This window comes from Acinonyx jubatus, chromosome B3 (genome assembly GCF_027475565.1).
Source record: "Acinonyx jubatus isolate Ajub_Pintada_27869175 chromosome B3, VMU_Ajub_asm_v1.0, whole genome shotgun sequence".
Classification (NCBI taxonomy): Eukaryota; Metazoa; Chordata; class Mammalia; order Carnivora; family Felidae; genus Acinonyx; species Acinonyx jubatus.
The window spans coordinates 40102844-40119424 of NC_069386.1; the positions used below are offsets into that span (position 1 = coordinate 40102844).

At 41.8% G+C, this 16581-nt stretch overlaps 1 protein-coding gene across 7 annotated transcripts in view; it reads left to right on the forward strand.

The window, feature by feature from the left end:
- CSNK1G1 (casein kinase 1 gamma 1) overlaps nucleotides 1-16581 on the forward strand; it is a 160394-nt gene that overhangs the window by 137799 nt on the left and 6014 nt on the right. For 6 of the 7 annotated variants that reach the window (XM_027067497.2, XM_015085544.3, XM_027067491.2 and 3 more), the window contains one exon: nucleotides 8660-8766. In XM_027067497.2, the coding sequence (XP_026923298.1) occupies nucleotides 8660-8766 (107 nt within the window). Of the gene's footprint in view, nucleotides 1-7867; nucleotides 8767-16581 lie in introns of all 7 variants that reach the window. The other variant, XR_008299124.1, reaches the window with a different exon arrangement.

Sequence of the window (16581 nt, forward strand, 5' to 3'; positions counted from 1 at the left end):
TAAAAAGGTACAAACTTCCCATTAGAAAATAAGTAAGTCAAAGGGATGAAAAACACAGCACAGGGAATATAGCCAATAATGTAATAACTTTGAGGGCACCTGGTTGGCTGTCAGTAGAGCATGCGGCTCTTGATATCAGGGTCATAAGTTTGAGTCCCACATGGGGCACAGAGATTTAAAAAAAAATTTTTTTAATCATATAATAACTGTATGGTGACAGAGGGCAATATACTTATTGTGGTGAGCATTTTGTAATGTAGATCATTGTTAAATCACTACGCTATACACCTGAAACTAATATATGTCAACTGTACTTCAATTAAAAAAATTTAAAATGATTTTAAAAATGAAATAATACAAACAATGTAAGATTTAAAGTTCAGGAGGTCTAATTTCTTAATAATGGGAATTCCAGAGAGAGAACAGAGAAAGTGGGGTAGAGGAAATCATTAACAAAATAATTCCCCAGAACTCATAAAGACTTGTTTCCAGGTCAGAAAAGCCTACTGAGTGCCCAGCATAATGGATGATAGAACCACACCAAGGTACATCATTGTGAAATTTCAGAACATGGAGGGCAAAGAGAAGATCTTTTGAGCTTCCAGAAAGAGAAACAGTCAACATGCAAAGAAAGGATCAGGAATTAGTGTAGCTTCAAATTTCTGAATAAGCAGTTCTGGAAGCTAGAAGGCAATGAACAATGCTTTCAAAATTCTAAGAGAAAATTATTTCCAGTGTGGAATTCTATACTCAGCCAAACTGTCAGTCTGGTTGGAATATAGAAAAAAGCTGTTTTCAAAAATTTGTGCTCTTAAAAATTTTACTTCTCATGTACCCTTGTGCACTGTGAAAATGAGTGAATAAACCCAACGAAGAGGAATATATGCGATCCAGGAAATAAGATCTGACGCATGAAAGAAGTGCAGGGACTCCCCAGTGCAATGGTAAAGTTAGGAGATCCCAGAAAGACAGCAGTGCACCAGTAGAAGAGGATAGCCTGTCCCAAACATAGGTGTTCAGGGGGCCTTGAGAACAATTTTACCAAGATGATGAAATGACTAGGATACCAATTTGTCAGAATATCTTGAAAGCAGCTGGGTAGATAAATGACAGAGTTTGGTTAGAATTAATGATTACAACTAATACATAAAAACCTAAGTAAAAATAAATTTTAGTGGCCGTTTGGTAGCTCAGCCGGTTAAGCTTCCAACTCCAGCTCGGGTCATGATCTTGCAGTCTGTGAGTTCCAGCCCCACACTGGGTTCTGTGCTGACAGTTTCAGATTCTATGTCTCTCTCACTCTCTGCGCCTCCTCCACTTGCACTCTTCTCTCTCTCAAAAATAAACAAACATTAAATAAGTAAATAAAATTTAAAAGATAATTAACTCCAAGGAAAAAAGGAAATGATACAGGGAAGTAAAGAACCATGGTATATACTTCATGGTACAGCTATAGTTTTTAATAGTCATAATGTAAAACTAAGAATTGATCTAGTTAAAATTACAGTATAAAGTGTAATGAAAGGGGCACCTGGCCACCTCAGTCAGAAGAGCATGCAGATTCTTAATCTCAGGGTCATGAGTTCAAGTCCCATGTTGGGTATAGAGATTACTTTAAATAAATAAAGTTTTTAAAAAACTATAATGGAACTAGAAGGATGAAAAAGGTGAATATATGCCTAAAAATGAAGAATCAAGATGCATGCAATTCAGAGATGTGGAGGTAAAATAAAAGAATCAGTTGTAAAGGAGGTGAAATGGTGGAATAGGGGAAAGAGACTGCTGTTTTTCCTAATGATCCTTGTAGAAATATGTGCTTCTTTATGCAATGTGTTCATAGAAGTCTGATTTAAACAAAACCTAACAACTTAAAAAATACATAGACAGATACACACACGCACACACACATACATATCAGTTTTCATCTATCACATTTGTAGTAAATTATAAATTTAAGAGCCTATCCATCTACTATTGTTGAAATGTGAATTACAGCTATTTTAGAGAGTTCTTCGGCACTATCTTTTCAAATCAAATATCTACACTTTTTGATTCAGTGAATCCAGTTTCAGATAAATATTCCTCAGAAATGCACAGATACTGAAGATACATATTCTAGAACAGTGCTGCTAAACAGGACATCAATCGTTTGTGATTTCAGATTTTCTAGTAATCACATTGAAAAGGTAAACATAATCAGGTGATAGTAATTTTAATAATATATTTTAACCCAGTTTAAAATAATTCAATGTATAGTCAGTATTAAAAATATTTATGGGGGGTGCCTGGCTGGCTCAGTTGGTAGAGCATGAGACTTGATCTCAGGGTTGTAAATTCGAACCTCGAGTTGGGTGTAGAGATTACTTAAAAATAAAATCTTAAAGGTCATCTGGATGGCTCAGTCAGTTGAGCATCAGCTCAGGTCATGATCTTGGGGTTTGTGAGTTTGAGACCCATATTGGGCTTGCTGCTGTCAGCCTGTCCATGTGGAGCCTGCTTCGGATCCTCTGTCCCCTCTTTCTGCCCCTATCCCGCTTGCACTCTCCCCAAAATAAATATTTTTAAAAGTAGTAAAAAAAATAAAATCTTCAAAAAGATTCTAAGATATTTTTACTTTTTTTATGGAGTGTTAGAAATCTAGTGTGGGGGCGCCTGGGTGGCTTAGTCGGTTAAGCATCCAACTTTGGCCCAGGTCATGATCTCGCAGTCTGAGTTCGAGCCCTGTGTCAGGCTCTGTGCTGACAGCTCAGAGCCTGGAGCCTGCTTCAGATTCTGTGTCTCTGTCTCTCTCTGCTCCTCACCTAATCATGCTCTATTTCTCTCTCTCTCTCAAAAATAAATGTTAAAAGGAAGGAAAGGAAAGGAAAGGAAAGGGAAGGGAAGGGAAGGGAAGGGAAGGGAAGGGAAGGGAAGGGAAGGGAAGGGAAGGGAAGGGAAGGGAAGGGAAGGGAAGGGAAGGGAAGGGAAGGGAAGGGAAGGGAAGGGAAGGGAAGGGAAGGGAAGGGAAGGGAAGGGAAGGGAAGGGAAGGGAAGGGAAGGGAAGGGAAGGGAAGGGAAGGGAAGGGAAGGGAAGGGAAGGGAAGGGAAGGGAAGGGAAGGGAAGGGAAGGGAAGGGAAGGGAAGGGAAGGGAAGGGAAGGGAAGGGAAGGGAAGGGAAGGGAAGGGAAGGGAAGGGAAGGGAAGGGAAGGGGAAGGGAAGGGAAGGGAAGGGAAGGGAAGGGAAGGGAAGCAGAAAAGAAAAGAAAAGAAAAGAAAAGAAAAGAAAAGAAAAGAAAAGAAAAGAAATCTAGTGTGTATTTTACCCTTACAGAACATCTCTGTTTGGACTAGCTACATTTTTAGTGCTCAGTAGCCACATGTGGCATGTAGCTATTGTATTCGATGCTGCAGTTTAGAATGTTGCCACTTGTTTCTTTTTTTTAAAACATTTTTTTAATGTTTATTTATTTTTGAGAGAGAGAGACAGAGTGTAAGTGGGGGAAGGGCAGAGAGGGAGGGAGACACAGAATCTGAAGCAGGCTCCAAGCTCGAAACTGTTGGCACAGAGCCCGATGTGGGGCTGGAACCCATGAACTGTGAGATCATGACCTGAGCTGAAGTCCCACACTAAACCAACGGAGCCACCCAGGCGCCCCATGTTGCCACTTGTTTCTAATACCAGAAAATCTGAGGCAACTAAATGTTCATTAATTAGGCATTAACTAACATAATACTTCCATACAGTGAATAGAGATCTCTGGTATTATGGGAAATGTCCAAGATGTGTTGTGGAAAAAGCAAGCTGTAAAATGATATATGAAATTTGGCCCCATTTTTACTTATTTTCACATACATATGCAAATATATATATATAAGAGGAATAGCATACATATATGTTAGTTTATGCAGAATGAGAAAAAAAAAGCAATGTAGAGTAGGGGAGGCAAACACAGCCAGTGGGCTAAATCCCACCCTCTGCCTATTTTTATAAAGTTTTATTAGAACATAAACACATTCATTTGTTTATATGTTGTATATGTCCACCTTTATGTCCAGTGGCAGAGTTGAGTAGTTTCCACACAGACTGTATAGTCCAAAAAACCTAAAATATTTACTAGGTATCTTTTTATGTAAATGATTTGCATGCCCTTGTTCTCAAGGAAGATATACTGAATTTCCCACTAGCCATGTCCATGTGATTTCATCATGGGAAACCTGCACTTTCTTATGTAGTCTTTTTTAATACTCTTTTTTTTTTTTTAAACAATAAACATGCTTACTTTGTAACTAGGGGAAAATACAAAGATTAAATAATTTTTAAAAGGAAAATACCTCATAATCAGGCATATCTAGACAGTTTAGTTAACTAGATTTGTGTTCCCAGAACACAGAGGTACCCATTTGGACAGTGTTTCCTACTGTCCACTGTAAGGGGGTCTCTTTAGAATTGAGTCACGTAGAGTCTCTGACAGCACTTTTGGAAAATGCAACCTGCCTGTACTCCCTGTAAACTAAGTTCTGCCAGCTTCCCCCACTTGGATAGGGGACAGGCAAGTGTGCTGTTTCCCTAATATTACATTAAGCTCTGCTGCTCCTCACTGCATCTGCCTCTTTAATTGTAGCCCCAGTTTTTGTAAACTCAGAAAGGCTATGCTTTTTGCAAACCAAATCAGTCCTACTTTTTTCTGGCGCAGCAGATGCCCACGTATTTTCGAGTTGTCTCACTTTCCAAAGGTAATGTGTTCAAACCATGCTTAGCCTATCTGGATGACCTGTAGACACCACAAACCTGGTAGGGAGTACAGAGGACCAAGATGAGAAGAGTTTGCTCTGAGAAGGCACATGGACAGTCCCGTTCTAACCTATTTCATTTGCAGACCCCACCCCCCCTCACCGTGCTTCCCATCCTTCCACTGTTTCCACAGGTCTTCCACATGTGGAAGATCTAAATTCAATTAAGGCAGTATGTTTTTCTCTTTCAAAAAGATGACTCCAGAATTGTTTAAATGAAAATGTATATGAAATATCTAGAAACCTCCAGGGCCAAGCAAAGGCATGAGACTTAAGGATGACATTTAACTTTTAACTAATATTTACTTTGCTCAAATCATTATAATTTTAAATTATTTACAATTCTTGTTGAGGTCAGTATTATTCCCATTTTATATATAGGGAAGCTGAAGTACAGAATTACCAAATATGTTAGGTGTAAGAAGAAGGATTGAAATGTTGACTGTCAGCTAAAGTACTGTTCCTTTGGTATATAGCTCTCACTTTTCTTCATAGTAATGTTTTGAAAAATGGGACTTACTAAATCAAATTTTTTTTCAAATTTTTTATTTAAAATATTAACTTATTAAAAGAGATGTTACCAATATTAAGGACTAAAGTTCAAAATAGCACTTCACCTTAGTTCCTTCCATGGGTAGTTCCTTATGATATTAACTACTTTGGTCTTATGTGAGATAGCCAGAAGAATGTGGGATTAATTTTGATAGTGATTACAACAAGTTAACTTTCAGTATTCCAGGTACACAAATAAGCTTATTTTTTAATGAAGTTATACTAAAAATTCAGTAGGAAAGGTATAAAAATGATACTGCTTAAAATACTAATAATTTATTGCATTCATAAGGGTGTTTTGATTTGGGGATTTGGTCTTTTTGTTTTTTACAAATTGTCAAATTGCTTTCTTCAACATCATTATTTTTAACTTGCCATAGTAATTATGAAGTAGGTGGGACCAAGGTTGTTGGCTTGGTCTTACAGAATTAGAAACCAGAGGAGGCTGACGGTAGAGCAAGGCCTGGAATCCGGCTCTTTGGTCACCTACACTAGCATTTGTTCCATTGCACATCTAGGTAGCTGTTCAGTGGTTTGACAGACTACCTCCAGCCTAAAGTGAATGCTTTAAAGACCTAAATAAGTAGCCACTGATTCGCAAGCATATTTTAGTTATAGTTAGAAGTTAGTGACCAGGTACTCACTGATAACAGATAAGACGTCTAGTGTATAAAATGTAGATCACCTCTTCTTTCTTAGATTGCCCAAGGATATTGCTTATAGGCCAAGTGACAATTTGTAGCAAGGAGAAGTTAGAGAGCATGAGACACTTGAAATACTGTGGACAGGCACCATGACCCAAAGTCACCAAGTAGTCAGCAGTGGTGATGCTTGCTGACTCCTGCTTTATTTGTACCCATTGAGGCCAAGACATTTTCTTTAACATCTTACCTAGCTCCGGAATTGTTCTTTAAGAAACTTACGATGCTTTCTTCTCTAGCCCTTGTGCTCGCAGAATACATTTACCAGCGTGACCACCAACCAGTGTTCAGCCAGAACATGCCCCAAGAAATAAATGTAGCCTGAAGAGGTTAACAGGACAGCACTAGCATGAGGAGCTGTGCTTCTCTAATCTGTAAACCTTCACTCCTCAAATTTTGTTTTTGCTGGTATTTTTCCTTCTCATTTTGAAATTTTCAAATTTATAGAGAAGTTGGTGGTGGCGGTGGTCCAATGAACCCATGTATATCCCTGACCTCAATTAATGATTATTAAGATTTTGTCATATTTAATTCTGTGGTGGTATTATGGGGGTGGCAGAGGGAGAGTGTGTGCGAAAGTGTTTGAAAGTAAATTGTAAACATCATTGTATTTTATCTCAAAATGCTTTAGTTGGCATGTCCTAAGAACAAAGACATTCTCTCATGTCACCAACAACACCATTGTCATACCTAAAAAATAGAATAATTCTGTAATATCTAATACACAATTCATATCGCATTTCCAGTTGTCCTCAAGATTAATTTTATAGGCTCTGCGATCTAATGAAGGTTTGCATTTAGTTGTTATGCCCCTTTAGTCTCTTTCAGTCTCTTAGTTGTTTAATCTACTCATCTGTAACAGTCACCCCTGTATTTAAAGGGAAAAAGTAAAGTTTTTTAAGAGTCCAGGCTTGCTTCCTATAGAATGTCCCACATTTTAGGTTTGTCAGTTTTTTTCCATCATACCAAAAGTTCAGATAAAACTTGTTTTGGGCAAGAATATTACATAATGTTATATAGTATTTTTTTATGTCAGGAGAAAAATAAGGTTGAGTGGTTCCATTAATCAAAGGTGCTAAATTTGATCACTAGCAGATTCCTAGGGTAAGTCCACATGTAATGTTGTAGGTTTCTTTGACTAACCATACAGCATTGTTTTAATTTTTTTTAAGCGTGTATTCTTAATAAGAACAATACATATTTCTGGTTTAGAAATAATGGTAAGGAGAGACTGCTAGTAAGTAGTGTTTACCTTGTGTGCCCTTTATTCTTTGAGTAAATACCCCCAAAGATCCCTTATACTAAACATACCCTCCTGCCTTCCTCTTTATGACTGCACAGGAAATTTTTTTTTTCTTCAGATTAGCTGCTGGTGAGGACCCCAGATCTAAAGGGGGGTAAGAATAAACATTAATGGAGGGAGAGTAACAGTAGTATGAACACTTGCTGGGCCATTACCATGTACCATGGCACTGGGCTAAGCACTTTCTGTGGATTGTCTGCACGGTAACCCTATTAGGTAAGCAGCACTGGTTCCCCATTTTGTGGATTAGGAAGCTCAGGCACAGAAAGACTGAGGATCTTGCCCAAGGACCCACAGCAAGTAAGTGGTGGAGCTAGGGTTCAGACTCAGGGTTGCCTAAATCTAGAGCCCGTTCCTTACTTGCTGTGCTGCCTCCACTATTGTGTGCCAGGTATTGTACCAGATACTGTCTCATACATTTGCTTCTATAATTTTCACATCCACCTGTAAGAAACAGTCTCAAATAGCTGAAGTTACTTATCCAAGAGCATATGATATCCGAACCATTCATCCTATTTTGTGGTTCTCTCTCATGTTTCAGCCAAGGTCTTTAACAGCAGAGAGGTTTGTCCAGCGGGGTCCCTTTTCCCACTCCCCAGCACCCACATAAACAGGAATCATGTGCTGGAAATGAAACCAGGTGACAGAAGCAGCTGCACAAGCAAGAGAAGCCTGATCGGGTCTATATTAACCAGATGACAGGAGTGTGAGCCTTCAGTGAGAAATGGGATGACACTGAACCTGAAATAAAGGTTGTTGAAATAAGACTGGTCTTCCAAGGAAGAGTGTTTCCTTACCGTTTGTCCTCTCACCAGAGAGGATGTGGCAGTCTTGTTATTTGAGTGACTTCAAACCAGTGATCAAAGCCATGAAGAAATTTCTGAAGGGAAGTGTGATTGCTTATAATCTCTAATGCCCATTCTTGATTTCCTTTTTAGAACTTTTTTTCAGCATCATCCCTGAGTCTATTTATAATTATAGCATAATAAACTGAGAGAAGTAGAATTAAAGAGAGTGATATGACCTATTCCATAGGCTTTTTGGGAAGATTAAATTTACACACAGTGTAGCCGAGCACTGACACAGAGTAGGCATTCGGTGTGGAAGTTCTTACAGGATTACATCATTGCATTTTGTGTTCTCACATGACGTGGGGCTGGGAACCTTACCTAAATTAGGACATTTGGACCCTCAGCCCAGGAAAACCAGCATTCCAGACACTGCCTGGTCAGTACCTAAACTGCAGACTAAAACTCCCTTAGAGACCCTCTCTGGTGCTGTCAGGAAGCCCCTATTGCCATGGTGTCTATCACACTCCGTCTTTCTGTTTCAGGTGGTTAGCTCAACCAATGGAGAGCTGAATGTTGATGACCCCACAGGAGCCCACTCCAATGCACCAATCACAGCTCACGCTGAGGTGGAGGTAGTCGAGGAAGCTAAGTACGTTCATCTTCCGAGGGGGCTCTTGAGTTCTAGGTTGAAAGATCTTCTTTGTCTCTTCTTCTCCATGTGCTGCTCATCTCAGACTGGATTCCTCATGCTTGTGTCCTCAGCTTTCTTCCTTTGACCATTTTATTTTTTGCATGGTACCCTAAGGCTGCTTCTGCCCTTCTTTAGCTGTGATTTCTGGGAAGACCATCACATTGTTCTAGTCCACATCAGGCAAAAGGCCTAGTGAACCAAAAGAATCATGGTATAAGAGCTAGAACAGATAGTAGTCATGAGCCTCTTGGGTCCCTCCAGGATACAGAAAACAATCTGCTTATGTAAATCACGGGCCACACTGAACAGCATTTGATTTCTGGTTCTTGGCTAACAACTCTGCATGTTCAGCCCTAGAGCGAGGGCTTCAGGGCCATTTTGTTCTCACTTAAAATGATTCTGGATTCCGAGAGACTCCAATAAGTCAGGCAAGATAGTCTCTACACCTGTGAGTAAAAGAGTCTTGGGAGGAGAGGAAATCACAATGTTTCCAAGATGGGGAAGAGGTGACTCTACTTCCTTTTCTGCCTCTCTTGCCTATGAACGTGTTGCCCTGCCTGTACCACCAGCCCCCAGGTGCTTTCTGCATAGCGTGTGGTTAAACTCTTACATATGGAGTATAGCAGGAAATGAATGCCATTTCTGCTGCAGAAGCAGCGTTTCTATCACTTCTTCCCCTTTTTGCCCCATCCCAAATTCCGATCCAGATTTAAACTCCCAAGAAGACATGAGGTAGGGAGAGAGAAGTCCTTTACAAATCAGTAACTGCTGCCAAGCCTGATACAGATGACCTTTCCTGTAATGAGAATATTCAGGCTATCCCGGTCCTGTCAGAGGCAGACAACATATTAATAGTGATACCCGTGTCCTAGGTGCTCTCTTGAGCCCCCAGATGGCCTCAATACAAGCCAGAACATGCTTACATCTCTGGGAGTAAGTGGTGGGAAGCCAGTCAAGACCTGCATTCTTCCCTCCAGTTATACTTTCTATGGTTGTCCCCCCACCCCCACCCACCCCTCTGCTGTCCTGCCCATCTATATGATGAGTTCACTTTGCTTCCAAGAGGTCCTTTCCTTGGAAAGGACAGGAATCCTTTGAGGATTCCTACCCAGTAGATAAAAAGCACCCAAGGACGACTTGGATGATCTCTCACAGGCACGAGTCACTCAGTCCCTGATGACTATAGGCAGCTTTAGGTGCTCCTCTCCTGGTTTATATAGGGCTCTGGTAAGTAAGAAAGGCAGGAAGAGTTTTTAATCCTGGGAGGAAAGCATTTTTAGTAAGGAAACATGCTCCCTATTCTCAGGGACCTTGGAGATTTTAATGGTACTCACAGTGTTTCTTCAGCTTCCATGACAAAACTTCATTCTCCAAAGTAAACAGTATGGTACTTCTTATCCACAGTGTTCTCAACCTTGGCTGCACATTGGAAACACCTGGGTATGTTAGAAAATGCAAATGCCTGAATCCTGTCCCCAGAGATTCTGGTTTATATAGGATTATGGCTTGAGCATCAGGAAATTTTAAAAGTCAGGTGATTCAAATGTGTGGCCAAGGTCAGGAAACAGGGCACTAGGCACGTTCTGATTCATACATTGTCTGGGCTTGAAAGATGGCTGTACCCATTCCCACCTACCTCACTCCCAATTCATGTTGTGGCTATTACTTTGAAGGCTAGAAGTTTAGCTCTGGATTTAATAGTGTACTGTGAATACCAAGATTCAAAGAGTTTTGTTCTTATCGTTTGCCTTATACAGGTTTATCTTTTGAACCCATTTCTCTCATTTGACTTCGGTAAATGTGTACACTGATTGTGTATGTGAGTGTGGTGTTTGTGTCCTGTGTGTAAAATAGGGGGCTGTTCACACAAAGAGATTTCAATGTGGTGACTTCTATTCTGGTATGATCCAAACTCTAGGATAAAGAGAGTTCAGAGTCTCCCCATTCAGTAAAAAGGACTACTGTGACTGCCACCAGTTCTAGGTTTGGGCCTTCTGAAATGTATGGACCAGAAGGGAGCAAGTGTATTTGACCAGATGTCCTCCAGAAGCTCAAAGCTTAGGGCATTTTGTGTGCTGATTCCCCTAGTGATTTCATGAGCTACCAATCCATCTTGCCCAGGGAACTGTCTGGCAGGGCCATGTGTTTTTTTTCTTGGCCTTCTATGTGTTTTGGAGGAAAGGAGGGGGTAGCCATCAATCCACCTGCTCATTTTCATGGGAAGAAGTCACAGCTAGAGAAGCACGAGACGTCCCAAACAACCCCTCATTGCACGCAGCTGTGATGCCATTTGTCCATGCAGCCTGCTTGTGGGAAAAAGAGAGCTGTTGCCTATATTAAGATTCAACCAGAGACTGAGGAGATAAGTGAAACCTTCATTTCCAAGCATTTGATTCACCCAGCTTGTTTTATATAAAGGAGGAGAGAAATAACAGGGTCTTGGTTTTTGTTCTTTCTACAAAGTGAACATCTAACTGCCCTTTTCTTCTGGCTGTGGGACACATGTCCTTGTTTAAATATAATTGGTAAGGCAAGGCAGCTTTTTGGTTGATTTTTGTTATGGAGTTTTTGCTTACTCACTGACTTTAGCTATAACTTAGAAAATGTGGACCTCATTTCTCCTGAGAATTAACAAGAATGGGATTCTTGGCCCTTCTCTGGCTGTTATACCTTAGTCCAGAGCAGTGACCCTCCTTGCTCTGATTCATCTCCTACTAAAATAAAGTGTTGCTGAAGCCTTTTCCCTCCTCTAGAGGAAGAGCTAACTGCCAGCCAGCTGCTTTGGTTAGGCATGTTGGACTTATAGAAAGGCTAGAGACTTGTCTTTCCCTCAGAATAGTTGGAAGGTCAGCTTAACATTGCACAGTAAGACTTTGTGTGGGAACCAAAATGGCTCACTTGGTGCTTGATTGAATTCTTACAGGCAGAATCATTTCCTCTTTCTTGTGCTATCTTCCCGGAAATTGCCCAGGAAAACCCGCTGTGGGGCTCCCACCAACTCTTTCTGTTCTACCTTACCCCTCACTGAGATCCAGTTCCCTCCTCAATGCTTCTATCAGGCACCTGCCCCTTCCATCTTAGGGTGGGGGCCAAGTGACCTGGGCCTACTCACCCTACCTCGACAGAGGAAGAAACGAAACACCAACACATACTGCATGTTTGCATGGCTCACAGGGAGTCGCTTCCATCTCACCTCTGTGGACTAATATCTCTCTCTTTCTCTCTCTTCCTTTCTGTGTTTTTCTCTTTACACACTCTATAGCTGCCTGAAAATGCTCAACCTGTGGTGAGTCCCTCTCTCCAGTCCACATGCTAGGGGAGCGGACCAGACTAGGCTGGGATTGGCAAAGCCAAACAAAATGCCTTAGGAACACTGAATGGCTTCCATACGCCGCCTTGTGCCATAACCACCCAGACTGGGGAACTAGATCCACAAGGTGGGGATGGGGCAGGCCTACACCCAGGAATTAATCTGTTCCTTCTTTCCTTTCAAACCCATCTCATTGCTGTCTCCTCCTGTCAAAACAATATCCCCAGTATCCAAAATTATCTTTCTATTTTGAGCCGAGTGAATTGTCTCCCAAATTAATAGACCAGATATTATCAGACAGAGAGGGACAGAGGCAGGAGGACAAGGTTACTCTATCAGTTGTTTAGATTATTCTTCACAACCCCAAGGGCAGTTATCACCAGATGATCTCCCATTCTGTGGTTTGGTCTCTAACTGGCTGCTTCAGAAAAATCTGTGACTTTTCTTTTGATTCAACTGGTTCTTCCTTCTGTAGAATGAGTCTCCAAAAGAGCTCCTTCTTGGGGGGAGAAATGGACATTTTGTTGTTGTTTTGGGGGTTTCTGTTTGTTTTTCGTTTATTGTCTTGTCTTTTCTTTTCTCTTCTTTTCTTTTCTTTGCCCTGTAAGAGTACATTTAGTGGGCCAAGGGCTGACCTGGCTAATGAGATATTGGAGCCCTTCTCTTCCACTCCTGGAAAAGGTTCCTTGAGTGGAAGGGGGAGCCCTAAAGAATCTGCGTTCAGTCAAGTACACTCTTGATACAAGAAAGAGCCCTCTCCCCAGCTTTCTTCTTAGATGTTGCCTGTGACCTTCCAGGTGCTCCTGAACTGGTTGGTCTGTTGCAGTCTGGAATTATAATTTCCCCACAGTGTCTGCATGCATGGGGTCATATTCTATGTGGTGATAACAGCCTCCTGGACTCTGTGTTTACCTTGTTTCTATTTGTCTTCAGTGACTAGGTTGGACACCAGTTTCTGAGCCCCATTGGTCTAAGCCAAGTTGCCTATGGGGCTTCCCCAGGAATAGGGATATATGGAAGATAAGTCAGGTTTTATGGAAATAGAATTTGTAGTCTTATGGTACTGGGGAGTACCTTTGACCTATTTATCTAGCAAACATGTCTGTGTAATCTGACATTGTCATAGTCTATTTTTTTCCTGTGAGATGTCACTCACATAATCCTGACTGCAAATACAGGGTCCACTGTGTGCTCCTCCAACTTTGCTTGGGACTCTAGGGGGTTCACCAAAAGCGTAGGTTACCCAAGAGCTTAGATACCATCTAGCTTAGGTACTCCGTAAAGTTTAGATGCTGTCTAGCTGTAGAGATAAGACATATATACTGGAAAAGACAAGTAGGTCTCCAGGAGACTTGTTATTGTCCCTCAAGAGGTCACTATGGACAGGAATGGTCAAGAAAGACTTCATGGATACTGTGGGGCTTGAGCCAGGTATTAGAGCAAGGGAAGAATGTAAAAGTACACCAAAGAAGAGAAGCCTGGCAATGAAAAAGCAAAAGGGGAGAGAGCCAGGACATAGCAAGAGAGCAGTGTGGGAATGGTAATGGCTCAGAGGTCTAGAGAAAGAGCACTTGGTGGCTTGTGGGTAGGGAGACTGGATTGATTCTGACTCCAGCATGCTAAGAATTTCTGGTCATCCAATCAAAGAATCAACTAGAAGAATATTTACGACACAAGAAAGGTTCATCACTCACCTTCCTTCTCTTTGGAGAGTTAGACATTTGTGTGGAGTTAGTAGGTGGGCTTGGTCTGGGGTCTGACCCAGCTTAATAGGTCCTATTGCTGGTAGTCACCACAGAAACCAAAGAATCGAAAAGCAGATTGTGGGGCCTGTTTCCTTTTGGGTAGAACTGTGAAAAGCTGCCGAAGCTTTAACTACAGTAACTAGCAAAAATTAATCCGGGGCTCTAAACCGTAGCGCACATTGCCCTCCAGTCAGGCAGATTCAGCATGTTGTGCCTCAGCAGTCAGGTTATGATGTGCTTGTGAGCAGACACTAGTTCTTAGGACTTGCCTCGAAGGAGGTAAAAGAGAAGTGAATAGTGTAGTTTGACAGGGACCAAAACAGTATTTCAGACTTCTTTGTGATTGCTCTTACCTACTAAAAATACAAAATCCTCATTTTAGCATCCTCCAAAAAAAAAAAAAAAAAAAATAGAAATTGACTTAAATATTAATGATGTCTCTGAAAATCGTGGTTAACAGGGAATAGGGAACTCTGGTATAATACTGGTGCTCCCATGAGTTTTAATTTGCCTTGTTTAATATTAATATCAGGACTTTCAACTTGGAAAATGTTCATTTTCTAAAGCATATATAATAGAAAAAGATCATTTTTTTTTCTTGAAATCTTCTCTGGGGAGAGGACTGTCTTAAACAATCAGGAGCATTGGTCATTTTTATTTCAAAGAATTTATTCAGTCTCCAGATTCATATGCCAGTTTGTTTAGTGACTATATTCATACCCATTTAGTATTTTACAGGACTCATGGCTGGCTCAGTCAGAAGAGCATGCGGTTCTTGACCTCGGGGTCCTGAGTTCAAGCCCTATGTTGAGGGGAAAGAGTACATAAATAAACTTGAAAAAAATAGTGTTTCATAAATGTCATTGATACCTTTGGAAAGTCTTTTTTTTTTTTTTTTAAATGTTATTTATTTTTGAGAGACAGAGACAGAGTGCTAGTGGGGGAGGGGCAGAGAGAGAGGGAGACACAGAATCCGAAGCAGGCTCCAGGCTCTGAGCTGTCAGCACGGAGCCTGATGTGGGGCTCGAACTCACAGACTGTGAGATCATGACCTGAACTGAAGTCGGATGCTTAACCAACTGAGCCACCCAGGCACCCCATCTTCAGAAAGTCTTTTTTTTTTTTTTTTTTTTTTTAAATTTTTTAACGTTTATTTATTTTTGAGACAGAGACAGAGCATGAACAGGGGAGGGGCAGAGAGAGAGGGAGACACAGAATCGGAAACAGGCTCCAGGCTCTGAGCCATCAGCCCAGAGCCTGACGCGGGGCTCGAACTCACGGACCGCGAGATCGTGACCTGGCTGAAGTCGGACGCTTAACCGACTGCGCCACCCAGGCGCCCCCAGAAAGTCTTTTTAAAGACCCTCTTAAGAAGGTCCTATTTCCAAAATTTTCATGTTTGATTCATTCAGATATGGGTAAAGGCTATCATTACTTGTATAAATGTCTATTTCCACATTCTAAGAAACCTTCTCCAGATTTTTAACAACTTGTCCATTGGGTGTTGAAATACCAAGGAGCCTGGCTGGAAAAGGAGAGAATCTTAGCTACAGTGGAGAACTTAGGAGAATGGGAAGTAAGCACCAGTTCTTTATGTTCATATGAACAGCCCTGGCATTAAACCCAGAGATTTAGGCAAGAGAACCAGACAGAGTTTTCTCCGAAAAGCTTTCCTTTCAAGGGTCCAACAAGTTTGCAGCTTGACTCCCCTCCACCATCTGGCATCTTTGACTCATCCACACCTTCTGGCCCTCACATTCTCATTTCCCATGTGTCAGCTTCCTGGAAAGGACATGTCTTATGCACCAGCTATGCCACAGCCCTCATCACCCCCTTCTGGACTTAGTCATGCCTCAGCAAGAGCTGCTTCCTATTCCAGAGACAGGAGTAAGGAGGGGATGCTTGGGCCTAGGGCTGTGCTGGAGCTGTGGCTATTGTCCAGGGGCAATGCGTGGAGGGCGGATGAAAGGAGCAGACCCCAACCTCCGCTGTACACAGGGCTAGTCCTCTAACCTTGTTTGGCACGGCAGCAGCGGTCTCAGTAGCTAAGCCGAGGACCCTGCAGCCATATGCTTGCCAATGGTCAACTCCTGGGCTGTGGCGCTGGTCCCCTCAGAATGAAATGTGGGCTGTGTTGATAACAGTCAGGGGATCTAGGCTCACAGTACTTGTTAAGAGTCAGGGCTCCTTCTGCTTGCTCCGGGTAGCTGGGTGGGGATGGAGGTATGGGATGGAGAGAATCCTTAATCCTTCATTGGCAGCATCATGAGATCCTGCTAAAATTGCAATCATATTTTGTGGGGGATTCATCTGTCTCAGTTTAGCTCCATATCCACTGGCCATTGAAGCTGCATTAAATTATTGTGCCCTCTGTATCAAGGGGCAGACGATGCAGGCTAGTCTTAGGCAGCCCTGAGGAGCCCCCAGCCTTGGTTCCAGATAAAGATGAAATATCTGGATTCAATGATAAACCTTCATCCTTCCAAAAAACACCTGTTTGGACCCTGCCTAGCCTGCATCATTTTGATGATTGAGTTTGGTAGCAGATTGAAATGAAGTAGCTATTTCCTTGGGCTTTCCTGGCAGACACTGCCCACTGCTTCCAGTGTGTGCACTGTAGGTGGTGGGTGTGGGTGGCCCTGTGGGTGGGTGCCAGGGGGGAACTGCCCCCCACCCGCTGGGCAGTAAGCAGAAGCAGGCAGAAGTCTGAAGCTGTAA